Source organism: Anabas testudineus, chromosome 5 (assembly GCF_900324465.2).
Source record: "Anabas testudineus chromosome 5, fAnaTes1.2, whole genome shotgun sequence".
NCBI classification, from domain to species: domain Eukaryota; kingdom Metazoa; phylum Chordata; class Actinopteri; order Anabantiformes; family Anabantidae; genus Anabas; species Anabas testudineus.
This window is the reverse complement of record NC_046614.1, coordinates 14,575,557-14,589,832: the sequence shown is the minus strand read 5'-3', so window position 1 is coordinate 14,589,832 and position 14,276 is coordinate 14,575,557. Positions and strand designations below refer to the sequence as shown.

Sequence of the window (14,276 nt, the reverse complement as noted above, 5' to 3'; positions counted from 1 at the left end):
ATAACCATTTAAAGCAGAATAAACACGTGACTGAGAGATGTTTGCCTTCTTATGACACGATCGCTGTTGGCAACATCAGCGTGCATGCATCATTTAATTAATGCTGCAGACTGAAGAGTTCGGTTAGGATTGCGAACTCCTCGAGTTCCTCGCTGTGACAAGGAGACAAAAATATTTGCAACACTGAACGTCCATTGTGTATTGCATGACAGTGCTGTTTTACACACATCCAAAGGATCCCTGTGTTTGTTAACGACGTTCGTGCATTCAGGCCTCCTCCTGAGCTCTCCCACGCTCCTATGGGGAGACTGTAAATACACACGATTCTCGCTCTCATCATCACTAGACCATAATCTATAATGCAGTCTTGTCTCCCTCAGAAACAGCCACACTACATTTACTGTATCTATTATTGAAAGGCTTAAAAATAGTTGCTTTTTTTTAAGCGGCTGTTATTCCTATAAATGTCTCTATGTGACTGTTGCTTCACCTCTTGAGCTTTTTCTCAGCCCCTAAAAAACATCCTGGTAATGTCACCATTTTGAATTATTTATCTACATCATCTTTGTCACACACACACACACGCACCCTTGCTACACATTCAAGAACACACACACACACACACACACACACACCGATAGTTGAATGCATTGTATTATAAGTTATTTTTTAAAACCCTCAATCTTGTGGTTAGTTGAGTAACAGGTTTTAGGAGAATATTGGACTTTAATTAATGTGAAATAGAAACGTGTAGTGAAAAGATATCAAGAAACATATCAAGACCACAACATTTCTGAAGTCTTATACCTTCTTTTGAATAAAACCTATTGTCATATAGCCCACATTAGTTTTATAAATCTGCACATTTCACCCTAATCTCTTCTTTCTCCAATGTGTGTGGTTGTAGGGGAGCTTTCTCCGAGGTGGTTCTAGCAGAAGAGAAGAGAACCCAGAGGCTGGTCGCCATCAAGTGCATCCCCAAGAAAGCATTGGAAGGCAAAGAGAACAATATAGAAAATGAGATCGCAGTACTACACAGGTGAGGCCACCGAAGCTCCTTGTGATGCTTCAGCTTTGTGTCCAGGAGTCAGTGCAGCCTCATACAACCGTGCATGTGCAGATGCAGGAAAATATTTATGCATGGGGTCAATTGAATGGGTGACTAAATGCATGGTGTCAGTAGAAACAGTAGGATTGTGCACCGGAAATGTCAGGAGTAAAGAAGATAGACCTATTTTTAGTGTCCCTGTTGCCAGGGCAACAGCACACAGAGGCGGGGATGGTATGGAGTTCCCCGCAGCAGTGTATTGAAGAAAGAGAAAGAGACATACAGGGTGGAGATGTAGAGAGGGGGGTAGGGCCCGATAGACATAGAGAGATAAGGAAGGAGTTGAAGGAGGGGAGTTTGGCTAAATACTTTAAGGCACTTTAAGTATTTAGCCAAGTAAAGAGGTAAGTAGAGAATGTTATGAGAGCCAGAGATAGCATGAAAGTTGAAACGTAATCTGAAAACGCGGAGAGGGTTTCTCTCATTCCAATGAACATCCCATCAGCCCTGCTCAGCTGTTGTTGTGTTAAAGTGATGGTGGGTTCATATGCTCTCAACTCAACTCGAGAGCCAAAAGAGATGCTCCACTGTCTGTTGGCTGCTTGATAACAAGAAATGATTTTTTTTTCTGTGTGTGCGTGAGAACAGCATATTTTACAATCACTAGCTAAGGTGGTAAAGTTCTTCTTTGTTAAGGGTTCCAGGTGCAGATACATGCAGACCATTGTCCATCCAAAGCTTTGCTGTGCTCGGTCTTTGGGGTTTTGTCAGTGTACTCTCATAGGATTGATCCCGGTGAATAGAGGGGAAAAGAAAAATCGAACAGACCCTCTGAATGTGAATTATGCCACAAGAATGCCATCTGGTGACCGTTTGACAGTAGGCAGTGTCATGTTTAAAGGTCTTTTCTCTGTTTATCTTCCTCAGAATCAAGCACCCTAACATCGTTTCACTGGAGGACATCTTCGAAAGTACATCTCACCTATATCTCGTCATGCAGCTGTGAGTTATCCTTTCGCCTGATGTTTCATACATTACAGGAGGCGTGCGTTCAACATTTTTACTGTAAAATAAAGTTGAATAATCGGTAAAAGAAAATGTTTTTTTTCGTATTTCAAATCCTTTTGCTCTTTTTGTCACTTAATATGGTAAACTGTAAACAGGAAAATACTTTTTCTTCTGATAATATACAATTTTCCTCTTCTTTTTCCTCTAAATGTGGGAATGATAGGAAAATACATGTTATTCAAGGATGTAATATCATGCGTATCATATATGTCATATACTGTATGTACCACTATGTTGTTTATGCATTAATTCAAAATCAAAAAGTCCTATGGGTCAGTATCTTCCAGTATTTGGAATTAAAAATGCAGATTTGTGGCTTTTAGCTGCAGAGCATGAAGCACGTAATTGTTTAATCTAGATGTATATTAATAATATATTAGTACAAATGTAATTATACAAGATAACACTCTAAAGGTGGATGACTATTTAACTCTTCTCCATGGCTCTCACCTCGTAGCGTATCTGGTGGCGAGCTCTTCGACAGGATCGTGGAGAAAGGTTTCTACACGGAGAGAGATGCCAGCCAGCTCATCCACCAGATCTTAGACGCAGTCAAATACCTCCACGACATGGGGATCGTCCACAGAGACTTGAAGGTATCGCAGTCAAAAAAAAAAAAAAAGATACGACAGCTCAATGTGGCGTGCAGTCAGCGCTTGGTCCCATTTCAAAGCCCTCGCTGATTCTCCTTCCTATGTTTGCAGCCAGAGAATCTGCTGTATTACAGTATGGACGAAGACTCCAAGATTATGATCAGTGACTTTGGACTGTCAAAAATTGAAGGAGTGGGCAGCGTCATGTCCACGGCCTGTGGTACTCCTGGATATGTGGGTAAGCCGTTTATTTTTCTGGTCAGGCCCACTCTCCTCACCTCCCCTCTCGCTTTCATGTGAGCTCACAGCTTGCTGTTTCAGCTGATATCTCCTCTTTATTCATGGCTTTGTGAGAGGTGCTTTCATCCACTACCGAGTCAATTGCAAGTGTTTCAGAAGTGCTCTCTACTTGTTTAACATGACCTGACACATCACATGGTATTACCGAAAGGTCAAGATTACTCGAATTCACCCGCGCTGCTGCTGTGTCTTTTCCACTTGGTGAATGTGTGTTGTGTACGTGCGCGTCACAGCTCCCGAGGTGCTCGCTCAGAAGCCATACAGCAAAGCAGTGGACTGCTGGTCCATAGGAGTTATTTCATATATTCTGTAAGTAAGAGCTCATTCGTCCATGAGAAGTGTGAAAAGTGTTTTTTTTTTTTATTCTCCTGAATATGTCCATTATCACTCCCTCAGGTTATGTGGATATCCCCCGTTTTACGATGAAAATGACGCCAAGCTGTTTGAGCAGATTCTGAAAGCTGAGTATGAATTTGACTCTCCGTACTGGGACGACATCTCAGATTCAGGTACTGCCAGTAAATAAAAAGCAGATCCAACACTGAAGCCTGCGTGGACTGTGGTGACGAGCGTCTTTAAATGTTTACTTGCAGCCAAAGACTTTATCTGTCACCTCATGGAGAAAGATCCAACGAAGAGATATACATGTGAACTGGCCCTCCAGCATCCATGGTGAGAACGTCAAAATACAGATTACTGTGTTGACTGTACCAAGACAAACGTTCAAACCTTCACTCCTGAGAGACTGGAACGAGCTGATGTTGCATATTATCTGTAAACTCTCTAATTCTGATCGACTTTGCAGGATCTGTGGAGACACGGCTCTGGACAAGAATATCCACGAATCTGTCAGCGCTCAGATCAAGAAGAACTTTGCCAAAAGTAAATGGAAGGTCAGTGTCTTGGCTGAGTCACAGCACAACCTGCTGAAACAGCAGTATTAGGATTGGCGTTAACATTTTGTAGTGTTGGCACATAATGCACTTCTTTGCTGTTCTTTTCTCTCACTTGCTGTCTGACACTGAAGTTTTTTCTCTCTCTCTCTCTCTGTCCATGCAGCAAGCGTTTAACGCCACCGCAGTGGTGCGCCACATGCGGAAGTTACAGCTGGGCACGAGTCTCGAAGGACCCAGTCAGATCACTCCCACAAGTCCCTGCCATGGACATCTGCTCCCAGAGGAAGAGGAGGAAGAGGAGGATGATTTGGGGAATGGGGAGGAGGAGAGCTGTAAGTGACTGAACAAACACTTACTCTGAATTTATTTCAGACATGTGAACCCACTAGCAAGGACCACACCACAATTTAACGTGTTTAAAGTTTTAATGATGTAGTCACAGATACTGGGGATGGACGACTGTTCCTATGAAAAAGGGATGAACTTGTGCTATGTTCTGGACAGATTAGAGTTTCCCTAATTACTGGTTTCTGACTTGTGAATGTCATTCACAGCCACAGCCAAGTCATAATTACAATTTGGAAACCTGTGTTTTTATTAAAGCTCTGATTTATGTACAATAAAGTGAGGAAGAAGAGGGGGTTAGTATAGTAATATAGAGAGATTTGGGTTGTGCACCTGCTTGTCATGGATTTTCTTGGCATATGAAAAGTCAAAACAAACAACATCTAACACATGACACAAAGTCAGTTGGAGTCACACAGCTGGCATCGCTCTGTCTGTGGACAAATAAATCAGATCAACCACCATTTAAAAATGTCTTTGTCCACATGATAACCTGTTGCATAATTACCACCTGCATTAATTCTTTTTTATTTTCATATCTTAAGAAGATAAATCTTCCCTGGTTGTTTCCCTGGCTGTTTTTTTGTTTTTCTGAATTGGCAGGGATCCACAGAGACTCACACATGTAAACAAACTGGTGTGTGCAGGTGATTAGGTAGCTGTTTGGTTTGCTGGCTGCTTGCCTCTGACATAGATCCCTACACAGTCAGAAACAATATCTATTGCAGGGAGCTGTTTACTTCTGCTTCCTCATATTTTTAGTTTATCTTGCCAAGCTCCCACTGCTTTTTGCAGTCTCAAAGTCAATTTTCGCACCTAAAAACAAAGGATTTTAACCTGCACTCAGAATGGTAATGTCTTTTAAAATGACTGAAAGTTCTCTTTAACTTTTTATGGCCCGTGATTTGCTCTATGTCCAGTGTCCCACTACGAGGACGGCCGTCGTGGAAGCAACGAGGGCAGCGCGGATCGGGACAGCCTGAGGAGCTGCACCTACTGCTGCAGGCCAGCCAGCCGTGTCTGAGCACACGCACACCCCCCCCACACTCCTCCCCGTAAGGTCATGGTGACACTACAGTATATCCTCGGAGCACCCAGAGTCCACCCGCCCAGTCTGGCCAGGAATGCAGAGTAGTTATCAGACAGTGGAGTACATCCACAGTGTGGAGAGACATGCTGTGAGTCTTTGTCCAAAAACACAACCAGATTTAAGACACACATTGGTTTGCACTTGTTGCAGAATGCTTTGCAAGGCTGCTCCAAGTGAAAAAGCGTTTCTAACATTTTGTTGACCTTTGTGCAGCTATTGCAGACATCGCTGTCATTTGGCAGTGTGGTCTCCATATCGTTTTGTTCTCCCATTATCTGTCACATCTACCTCTAATCACAATCACTGAGTGACTCCATCCATCTGGCCCCGCACCTACGTAACTGGCAGCTTTCTCCAAAAGTCTGGCCAGACAGGGCAGAATGAAAAGGGAATGCTTTTAAAAAGGGAAACTCCTGCATGTCTTTATACTCTTTAGCCCTCAATGTGACTCAGTCCAGTCACTGAGCAAGTAGCTGTTTAGTTAAATAGAGTTCATCTCAAAAAGCACGTCTTCACTGCCGACTCCACCCGCCCATACGCTCCTGTTGATCACGCCTGTCTTTTGTCATTGTACATTATTATTGTTTCTGTCCTGTTGTAAACATTTACTCATTTTTAGTTCTAGCCTGTTTGGAAGGGAGATACTTGAAATGTGATGTGAATTCTGTGCGTTATGAACTCTCTATTCTGGCTCAGACTGGGTTTTTGAAGAGTGGTCCTGACCTGGAGTGTCTGCATGCATCGGTTGGAGAAAATATTGAAATGTATGAATATCAAAAAGGACACTTTTTTTTTTGTTTTGTTTTATGGCTGTTCTGTTATCAGAGGCTCAAACTGAGATCCCTGGAAGTTTGTGAATCCCAAGAAATCGGTTATTTTGAAGGTGCAATTACGTTGAGAAGTCTCTATGCGTGGGAAGGAAACCAACATGTTCACACGAAGCTCATCCTCCCCGTTCTGTGTCTGAGACTCATCGAAACATCCACCAGCTGTCGGTCTCTCGGTCTGGCTCAGGCCCATCTCACGCTGATTTGGAGGGATCTCAGTCTGGGCGCTCCGCCTGCTCTGTGCTGTGCACCTCTAGTGGAAGAAGTTTTGGTCTACTGTTTGCATGACCTGGTTAAATATGTTTACATGAATGATGATCAATTAGTATAAACACACATGATTATTATTACTCTGTTGTATTGAAAAATTATGTAAAACTGTAATTTTGAGCTATATAATGTGAAGTGAGTAACACCAGATGTTGTTGACAAGGTACAACACGGCACAGTGGACTTATAATTTGCATTGACTATGATGGTCAAGTCTCTACCTGAGTGACATTTCTCCTGTACTATGTTTATTTACAACTCAGATATTTTTTCTCGGTCTGTTGCTTGCTGTTTATGTAGAATCTCTCACACTATTTATTGCTACTAGATACCTGGACACATGTAGAGAAAAAAAAAATACACTTAATTTAAACAGGTTCCAGCCACAGTACACAACATGAAAACAAAAAACAAAAAAACAAAGGTGCTGGAAGCATCACCTGTCTTTGGGTGTGTGAGCTGTCCTCATGGGGGAAAAAAGGACTATAGTACTAAAGCCATACAGGGAAGAGGAAATGTTTTATTGAGGATTCAGACATGAGCGTCTCAGATGAAAGATGGCTGTGGTTCTGCGAGAGATTTAACAAAGAGAAGAGATTAGCTGCAGAGACTCGCTAAAAGTACTTTACTCCTGGTATTAGTCATAACAATTATTCATTTCTATTAGTTAGCTAGTCACAGAGTTAGTTTGCCAACCAATCCATAAGATTTTGTTGAATTTGGTTCAAATCTGTTGCCACATTAAACAATTCTCCAGCTCTGTCATCGATACATACAGGTCCATAGTAAGAGATGGCAATCACTCTGGATTTACATGACTGTATTTGTGGAAAATATGCAAACTGTGTGTGAAGGGCTTCATGTTCTCTGTAAGATAGCCAACGTTGATGACTTTGATAACCTGGCTATTATCTGTTTGGTAATGACCTTCTGTTGAATTTTACCCAGGATTCGTTTCCACTTGGTTGTGTTTTTTATTAAACTCATTTTAGCCTTTTAGCATATTTTACCCATTACAAACACCTAAATGCATAAAGAAACACATGTATATTATATATATAAATATAAGTATATATTGTATATCATTTTTTGTAAAAGCTGTTTTGAGCTACAAATGTATGGATGCAATGCATCATGGGTTACTGAACAAGATGTAAGAAAATACAATGATTTGTACCCACAGAGAAATGATTGCAGGAAATGAATTAAACTTCCTTGTCTATGCATTGTATGTTCTGTCATTTTATATGATCTATTTAAAGGTGATGCATGAAGAAAACACTGAAATACACTATCGAGTCACTCTCAGTCCTGATGTCAGTCAGGAATCAGTCATCATTACTTCAGATAAACCTGATAGTGTCACTAGTATATTGATGATACCACTGTCACTGCTTAAAGGTAAAAGGCCTGATGGAGCCACACTTCTTGAAACACAGCTAGATTCCACTGTAAATGCTCATAGATCTTCTTTATATGATGTACATAGGTTTCTACATCTAGAAAGTGCATTTACCATCAGCAGGGTATCAATATAAGTCTTATTTATAACAAATGACTGGATTTGTTGCACAAGAGTGGACACAGTCTATGCCTGGACTGCCCTCTACTGTCCCACTGCAGAACAACAATACTCTGTGTAGCCCTGAATGAGCATGGGACTCATCTCACCTCTTTCTCTGCGTAGGACTGCTAAACATTTTCTATGAAATACGGTACCTTATGTTCTCTGAACAGATCGTTTTATTAACTCTTACTAACTGATGACTGCTGACATGCAGACAGATGTGATGGGGATATTTGGGGAAAAAGGTAAATAAATATAACAGATACTTGTTCTAGTACATTCGTACGACTGAATGTCTAACGTACGAGCACACTGTTCAGCAGAAGAGACAGCTCCTGTAACAAGGTCTGTGCTGCAGAACTATTAGTGTGTGTGTGTGTGTGTGAGTGTGTGTGTCATTGCAAGTGCTTTTCCTGCCCATTGTTCAAGTTTAGAAACACCTCTCTGCAGGTTGTTACAGGCTGTTTTGTACTTTCAGACGTCCCGGAGGCATGTGAATGTTTAGTCACTCAGAAACAGTTCTCAATGCAGCAACACTTAAACAGCTTTACCTAATGCTATTGTAAGACCAGCGAAAGTATTTAGAAAACTTGGCTTTAGCACAGACATCTTATAATCTTGAAGGCTTTGAGTGACAAGTGAGCAGACGTGCAAGATTATTTCTTTGCCTCACCTTAAGTGACGCCACACGCATGAGCCAAATCAAGAAACGTCAAACATATGGAACTACCTGTCACATGTTTAACTGAGGCTCATTTAATGTTTAACTTTGGATTAGAGGCATAAAACCTGAGCGTGCATTTCACCAAAAGACTTTTGACAGACATGAATGTTAAACGACACCAGGCAAGTGGATTATTGGCAGTAATGTGACATTTCTTGACAGTCACAATCAATAAATACTGTATGTCCCTTCAGCAAATGCCACAGTCACTATCTGTGCTATGTGTTTTCATATTTTTCCCCAAGCCCTGTAAACAGGTGAAAAAGGGGCAAAAAACCTACATCTTCTTTTGATAATTTGTCCCAAAATCTGACCTCAAGTCAAGTCGAAAGTAACAAGTATAATGTGCCTAAAATAAGCAGCAGCATTGAGTATGTGAGTATGTGAGGTGTTACCATGTGTATACCTGGAGTCTTGTTAAGAAAATTAGTTTGCAGGTGTGGACTAGAGCTACTTTGACTGACAAACACCATTGAAACTATTGGAGTTTGCTCTGCAAAATAAGAATATGCAATCAAGAATTTTCAATTTTCATTTTTACAAAGTGATTTTGAAGACCTTAGAAATTCACCAGTCTACAGTTAGAAAACAATCTACAAATGGAGACACTTTGGGACTGTGGCTAGTCTACCAAGACGTGGGCGGCCAGTTAAAATTACCCCAAGAACACAACAAACACTCATCAGCGAGGTAAAGATACAACCCAGAGTGACAGAAAAAGATTTTTGTGTGTGTGTTTGTTTAAAAAATTCTTCAGGATTTTGTAAGAATGTCAGTACGTGAGCTGAAACTCTGCAGAAGTTGAGTGATGCTACAGGACAATGAACAAAAACACCGGAGCAAGTCCACAACAGAAAAACAAAAGTGGAGTTTAGTCAGAGCTCAGACCTCAAACCAATAGAGATGCTATGGAACGACTTGAAGAGAGACACACACGAGAGCTATGCACACATGAGCTAAAGCAGTTCTGCCAGAAACAATGGGCTAAAATTCCTCCTGAACGATGTGCAGGTCTGATTCACAGCTACAGGAAGCACCTGGGTTATTGGTTATTGCTGCCAAGGGGGGAGGGGTCACCCAGTTATTAATTCCAAGGCTTCACATACTTTTTCCGGTATCACTATTAGGTTTTTATGGTTGTTCTCAATAAAGACACAAAAGATCAGAATTTATTTTGTGTTATTATTTTAGGCACATCATATTTGTTAATACTCTTGACTTAGATGAAGATCAGATCACATTTTATGTCAAATTAATGCAGAAAACCATGAAATTCCAAAAGGTTCACATACTTTTTCTTGTCATGGTATACTGTGCATGAGTATAGAGAACTGAAAATACTAGAGAAAAAAAAAATTCTTGCAAGATCACACAGAAAGCCTCTCTAGGGATATTTTTAGATTTCTGAATCAGACTGGTTTACTAGTGTCTCACCTTTAACTGGTAAATGTTGGAAATGTAAAATAGAATATAAAATACCTCGGGGTGATTAGCAACCCCTGCTTTTCAAATATGATATTGTGTAAAATAATACAAAAAAGCAGCAGAGCGACATGCAACACTTAATAGCATTCCAAATAGAAATCTCCTTATGAGGTCGACAACAGGATCCAATGCAAATGGCTGTGAGTAGCACAAAACCTTATTATGGTGCTGTAAGACAAATGAAGTGTCGGGCCCTGTTCCTTATGTGCAGTGAAGCGAGTGCCCATACCAGTGAGGTGGAGGGCTGCCACCTCGTTCATGACAGGATCAGAAAAAACACAACTTGATTCACACTGAGTTTTCTCATTTGAGTCTGAGCAGAATTAATAGTCAAGACCAAAACCGTCCTCCCGTGTCGCTGCTGTTGGATATTTTATGAATAATATGGATGCTCTGAGCATTTTCTAGTGGAGACATCTTTACTGTAGCATTGGCGTCATTTTAGCTGCAACATGTCAGTACATCTTTGCAAGAACATCCAATAATAGACATATAAATGTGCCTAAAAGCACCACCTAGTATTCCCCTACAGTAACATTTTAAAGACGCTAATCGTGCAAACTACATGAGGCATTTTAATGACAGCTCTGCTGTTAGCTGCTGTTTGGCTGATCGGGGAGAGTCGTGCTGTTCGGCTAAATCACACACAGAGGATATTGTGTGGAGAAGAATTAATAGGACATGACTGGATAAACAGTCTCCAAGGTCCACTCTATATTTTTTTCCTGCTTTTTGGTTCAAGCACACAATAGACCTGTCATAAGAAGCTCTAAAACGCTTCAGGATGATAAAACATGCACAGATAATATACTGTTTAGATGACAGATAATCAAAAATACATGTAACTGATTTCAGGAGCACAACTAACCAAGAAAATAGCGTAATGTGTATTTTTAGGAATGTACAAACAAATGGTGACGCTGTGACCTCAAATCAACTGTGCCTAGATGAGTTTTACATGTGATAATTAATGAATTAACAGTTGAACCAAAGATGACGATGAAGATTTTACAGCATGACCTTTGCATCTTTACACTGATGTTGCTGTTCTGTATGTTTACTTTAGATGTTAAGGATGTTGAATGCAGGCTTTTGATTTGTTATTTGAGTATTTAAATAGTGCTGTATTGACCGTTTATTATTGTATTTTTACTTTGCTTAGAAAGCTTGGTCCTCACCAAGAGTTAAACAATACTGTTGGGAAGTTCACCAGTAACCATTAGATACACGTACAGTATCCAGTCACACTGACTGTGTTTGAATACGTTTACACATATTTGCTGTTGTAAATATGTTCTTCTTGTTTGCTTTTTATTTTTGCATTTACCATTACAACTGAGTTGAACCATAGCATCTGTATTTAAACAGCCCAATGTCACAAATAAGAAGAAATACACTCATGACAATATAGAGACGTTCTAATATTAAGTTAAAATGATGTTGAAGAAGGATGTGAAGGTGGCATCAAGGAGGGAATATCACTTTAAAGGCTGATATGACACAGTTCATCAGAGCTGCTGTTCAAAGTGTTCATCCTTCAGTTAGAGTTTTTGGGAAACAGCCGGCCACCTCTATCATTCTCGGCCATCCTTCGTAAATGTTGTTTGTCTCATCATTTACAGCATGCTGACACGCGAACAGGGAAGAAGACGGTCGTTAGCCATCAATTATAAACCTTTATCACTCTTAGCATGTTTTAAAATAGGCTGTGTTTTCTGACACAAATAGAACAAACTGCCGTGAACAGGGATCACTGACCTTTTCAAAGAGGGTGCTGTTTTCCGCCCCCGCTCTGCCTACAAACACCCAGCCGTCTCTGTGTTTCACAGAGTTGATCAAAGTGCTTCCCATTCCAATAAATATCTCCCTCATTTCAGTTGTCATTCTGCCACAGAGTTGCAGACAAGGGTCAAACTGTTTGATAGGAAATCATTTTAATAGCTGTGTTATAGAGACGCAGACTTACTTTGCTGTCACGTCATCAAACGAGGCCACCAAAACAATTGTTCCAGGTTTAATCTCCTTCAGAAACGCCATGATTTCTTCTGGCTCTTTTGTTAGAGTAATTAAAAGAAACATTATCACTTAAAGGCTTCAGGACACGTTAAAACTGAAAACAGGATGTAAAGATTAAAGCTTACTTCCATTTGTCATATCAAAATGGCCAAATTTATCCACAACTCCATTTTCACCTGAGAAAAAAAAAACAAAAACACACATTATAACAACTGACAAAGAAATCTCAACCTAAGATACATATCATAGTAGTTCTGGAGCTTCTGATCATTGATAGATTGAGTTTTCCCATGTTGTTATTGAACTGAAGTATTAAATGTTCCTTTTTACGAGTGTGGAATAAAAGATTTTTTTAGTCATCAGTACTTTTGAAGTTCAGTAGTAAAAGTTAAAGCTGAAAATCATCCATCCATCCTCCAAACAACTTTTCCTCGTAAGGGTCATTGAACTGCCAATCTCAGCTGTCAGTGGGCGAGAGGCGGGGTCACACCCTGGACAGGTCGCCGGTCTATCACAAGTCCAACACATAGAGGCAGAAAAACACTCACACTCAAGGCCAATTTAGAGTAACCAATGACCTTTAACCTCTCTAGCCCCCTCACCTAACTGCAGGTCTTACCCATGAAAAAACATGCACACAGTTTAAAGTGTTCAGTACTTTGCATTATGTTCCTCAGTTTCAGTACCAGACAGTAATGTACTCACCATTTACCACCACGATGTTCAGTCCTGGTCCCACGTTGTTGAACAGATGACTCATGATGCTGTTCCAACAGCAGTAAAGTTAGGTTTCACAGGAAAGGCTCGATTTTCATCTTCAGTTAATGCAATTACTAAAATGTTAACACGTACATTTTACCGTCAAAACAGATCTTTGGCCCGACAATGTCAGCTGCCCCACTCCTGACATTTACAGCAAAATGGTCGGGTGGACAGACTCTGGACAGGCTGCACTTGGGCTTAGGTGTAGCTGTAGCTGAAAATGAAGCCAGAAGGAGAACGGTATTGATGATCTTGCAGGAAGACGTTGTGAAAATGTTGTGTAATGTTACAGTAGAAACAGTGTGAAAACACGTATGTCCGCCAAGAGATGGGGATATTTTTACTCACTTGTTTGTAATTCAGCTTTCATTTGATCAAACTCATATAGCCCTAAATGGAGACAGAATAGTTAACATAAGGGAACTGAAAAGAGGCAGCTCAGGATTGAAGCTGTAATAATAAAAAAAAGGGTCTCACCAAAAATATTTTTTGCTTTATCCTGCACATGAAATGAATTAATGGTGAGTTCCCAAGTTGTTACAAGGACAAGAATCACAGCGGCAAGCTGCAACACAGCTGTCAATCACAGATTTAAAATTAAGATTTGTGGTCACGCAGCAAAAACCTGCTTTCAAATACAGTAAATTCTTACCTTGATGCCTCATAGCTGCGACAAATCAGATAGCTTCTTCCTGTTCCTAAAGGGAAGACCTTGGAGACTGTGTATTTCCACTAATTAAGAAATATCGTACATACAGCACAGCATCAGTGAACATGCTTCCTGATAATTCCTACAATAACTGCCTGTGGGAAAGGTGTTTGGTTTGTGCAAAAAGGATTCAACCCTCCTCCCAGAGCTGAATAAAAAGCATGAGGTGGCATTATATATACACACACACAAACACAAACACACACACCCTCTGTGAACTAGATGATCAAGTTTCTTCCTTTCACCAAGGTGTAACAGTAACAGATACTATGTGTAGTGAACAATAAGGTTTGCAAATGATCTGAAAAAGAAAAAAAAAACTACACCGGATTAAAATCACAAGCTTCACATTTCAAATTGTCCAAGAGAAAAACATCTTTAAATCATTTGTGTTATTTGTGCTTGGTGTGAGGAGGTATGTAAAACGGATTATACTGTAAAAACATCCTATAGACTATAGTAAAATACGAGGCACAGATGCAAAGTTTGTACAACAGAAGGACACAACGCAGCAGGATCAATTTACAAAACTTTATTTTGCCTTCATTTTTACATGTAAAGTCATAAATACAACAG

The 14,276-nt window shown here is 40.3% G+C and overlaps 2 protein-coding genes across 2 annotated transcripts in view; one reads left to right on the top strand and one right to left on the bottom strand.

The window, feature by feature from the left end:
- Positions 1–7,629, top strand: part of camk1a (calcium/calmodulin-dependent protein kinase Ia) — a 15,497-nt gene extending 7,868 nt beyond the window's left edge. The window contains exons 3-12 of the mRNA XM_026346925.1: positions 908–1,039; positions 1,976–2,050; positions 2,574–2,712; positions 2,821–2,947; positions 3,243–3,318; positions 3,406–3,518; positions 3,603–3,681; positions 3,815–3,902; positions 4,069–4,237; positions 5,171–7,629. Coding sequence (XP_026202710.1) covers positions 908–1,039; positions 1,976–2,050; positions 2,574–2,712; positions 2,821–2,947; positions 3,243–3,318; positions 3,406–3,518; positions 3,603–3,681; positions 3,815–3,902; positions 4,069–4,237; positions 5,171–5,274 — 1,102 coding nt within the window. The 3' untranslated portion in view covers positions 5,275–7,629. The remainder of the gene's footprint in view (positions 1–907; positions 1,040–1,975; positions 2,051–2,573; positions 2,713–2,820; positions 2,948–3,242; positions 3,319–3,405; positions 3,519–3,602; positions 3,682–3,814; positions 3,903–4,068; positions 4,238–5,170) is intronic.
- A 3,667-nt stretch (positions 7,630–11,296) lies between these two features.
- Positions 11,297–13,656, bottom strand: si:dkeyp-67f1.2 (ILEI_FAM3C domain-containing protein). Its single transcript, XM_026347069.1, has 9 exons — positions 13,644–13,656; positions 13,469–13,576; positions 13,340–13,381; positions 13,082–13,205; positions 12,935–12,993; positions 12,355–12,405; positions 12,180–12,264; positions 11,972–12,098; positions 11,297–11,839 (listed from the first exon to the last, which is right to left on the bottom strand). Exons 1-9 carry the CDS (start codon positions 13,654–13,656, stop codon positions 11,744–11,746), a joined length of 705 nt encoding a protein of 234 aa, XP_026202854.1. The 3' UTR covers positions 11,297–11,743.
- Positions 13,657–14,276: the final 620 nt, after the last annotated feature.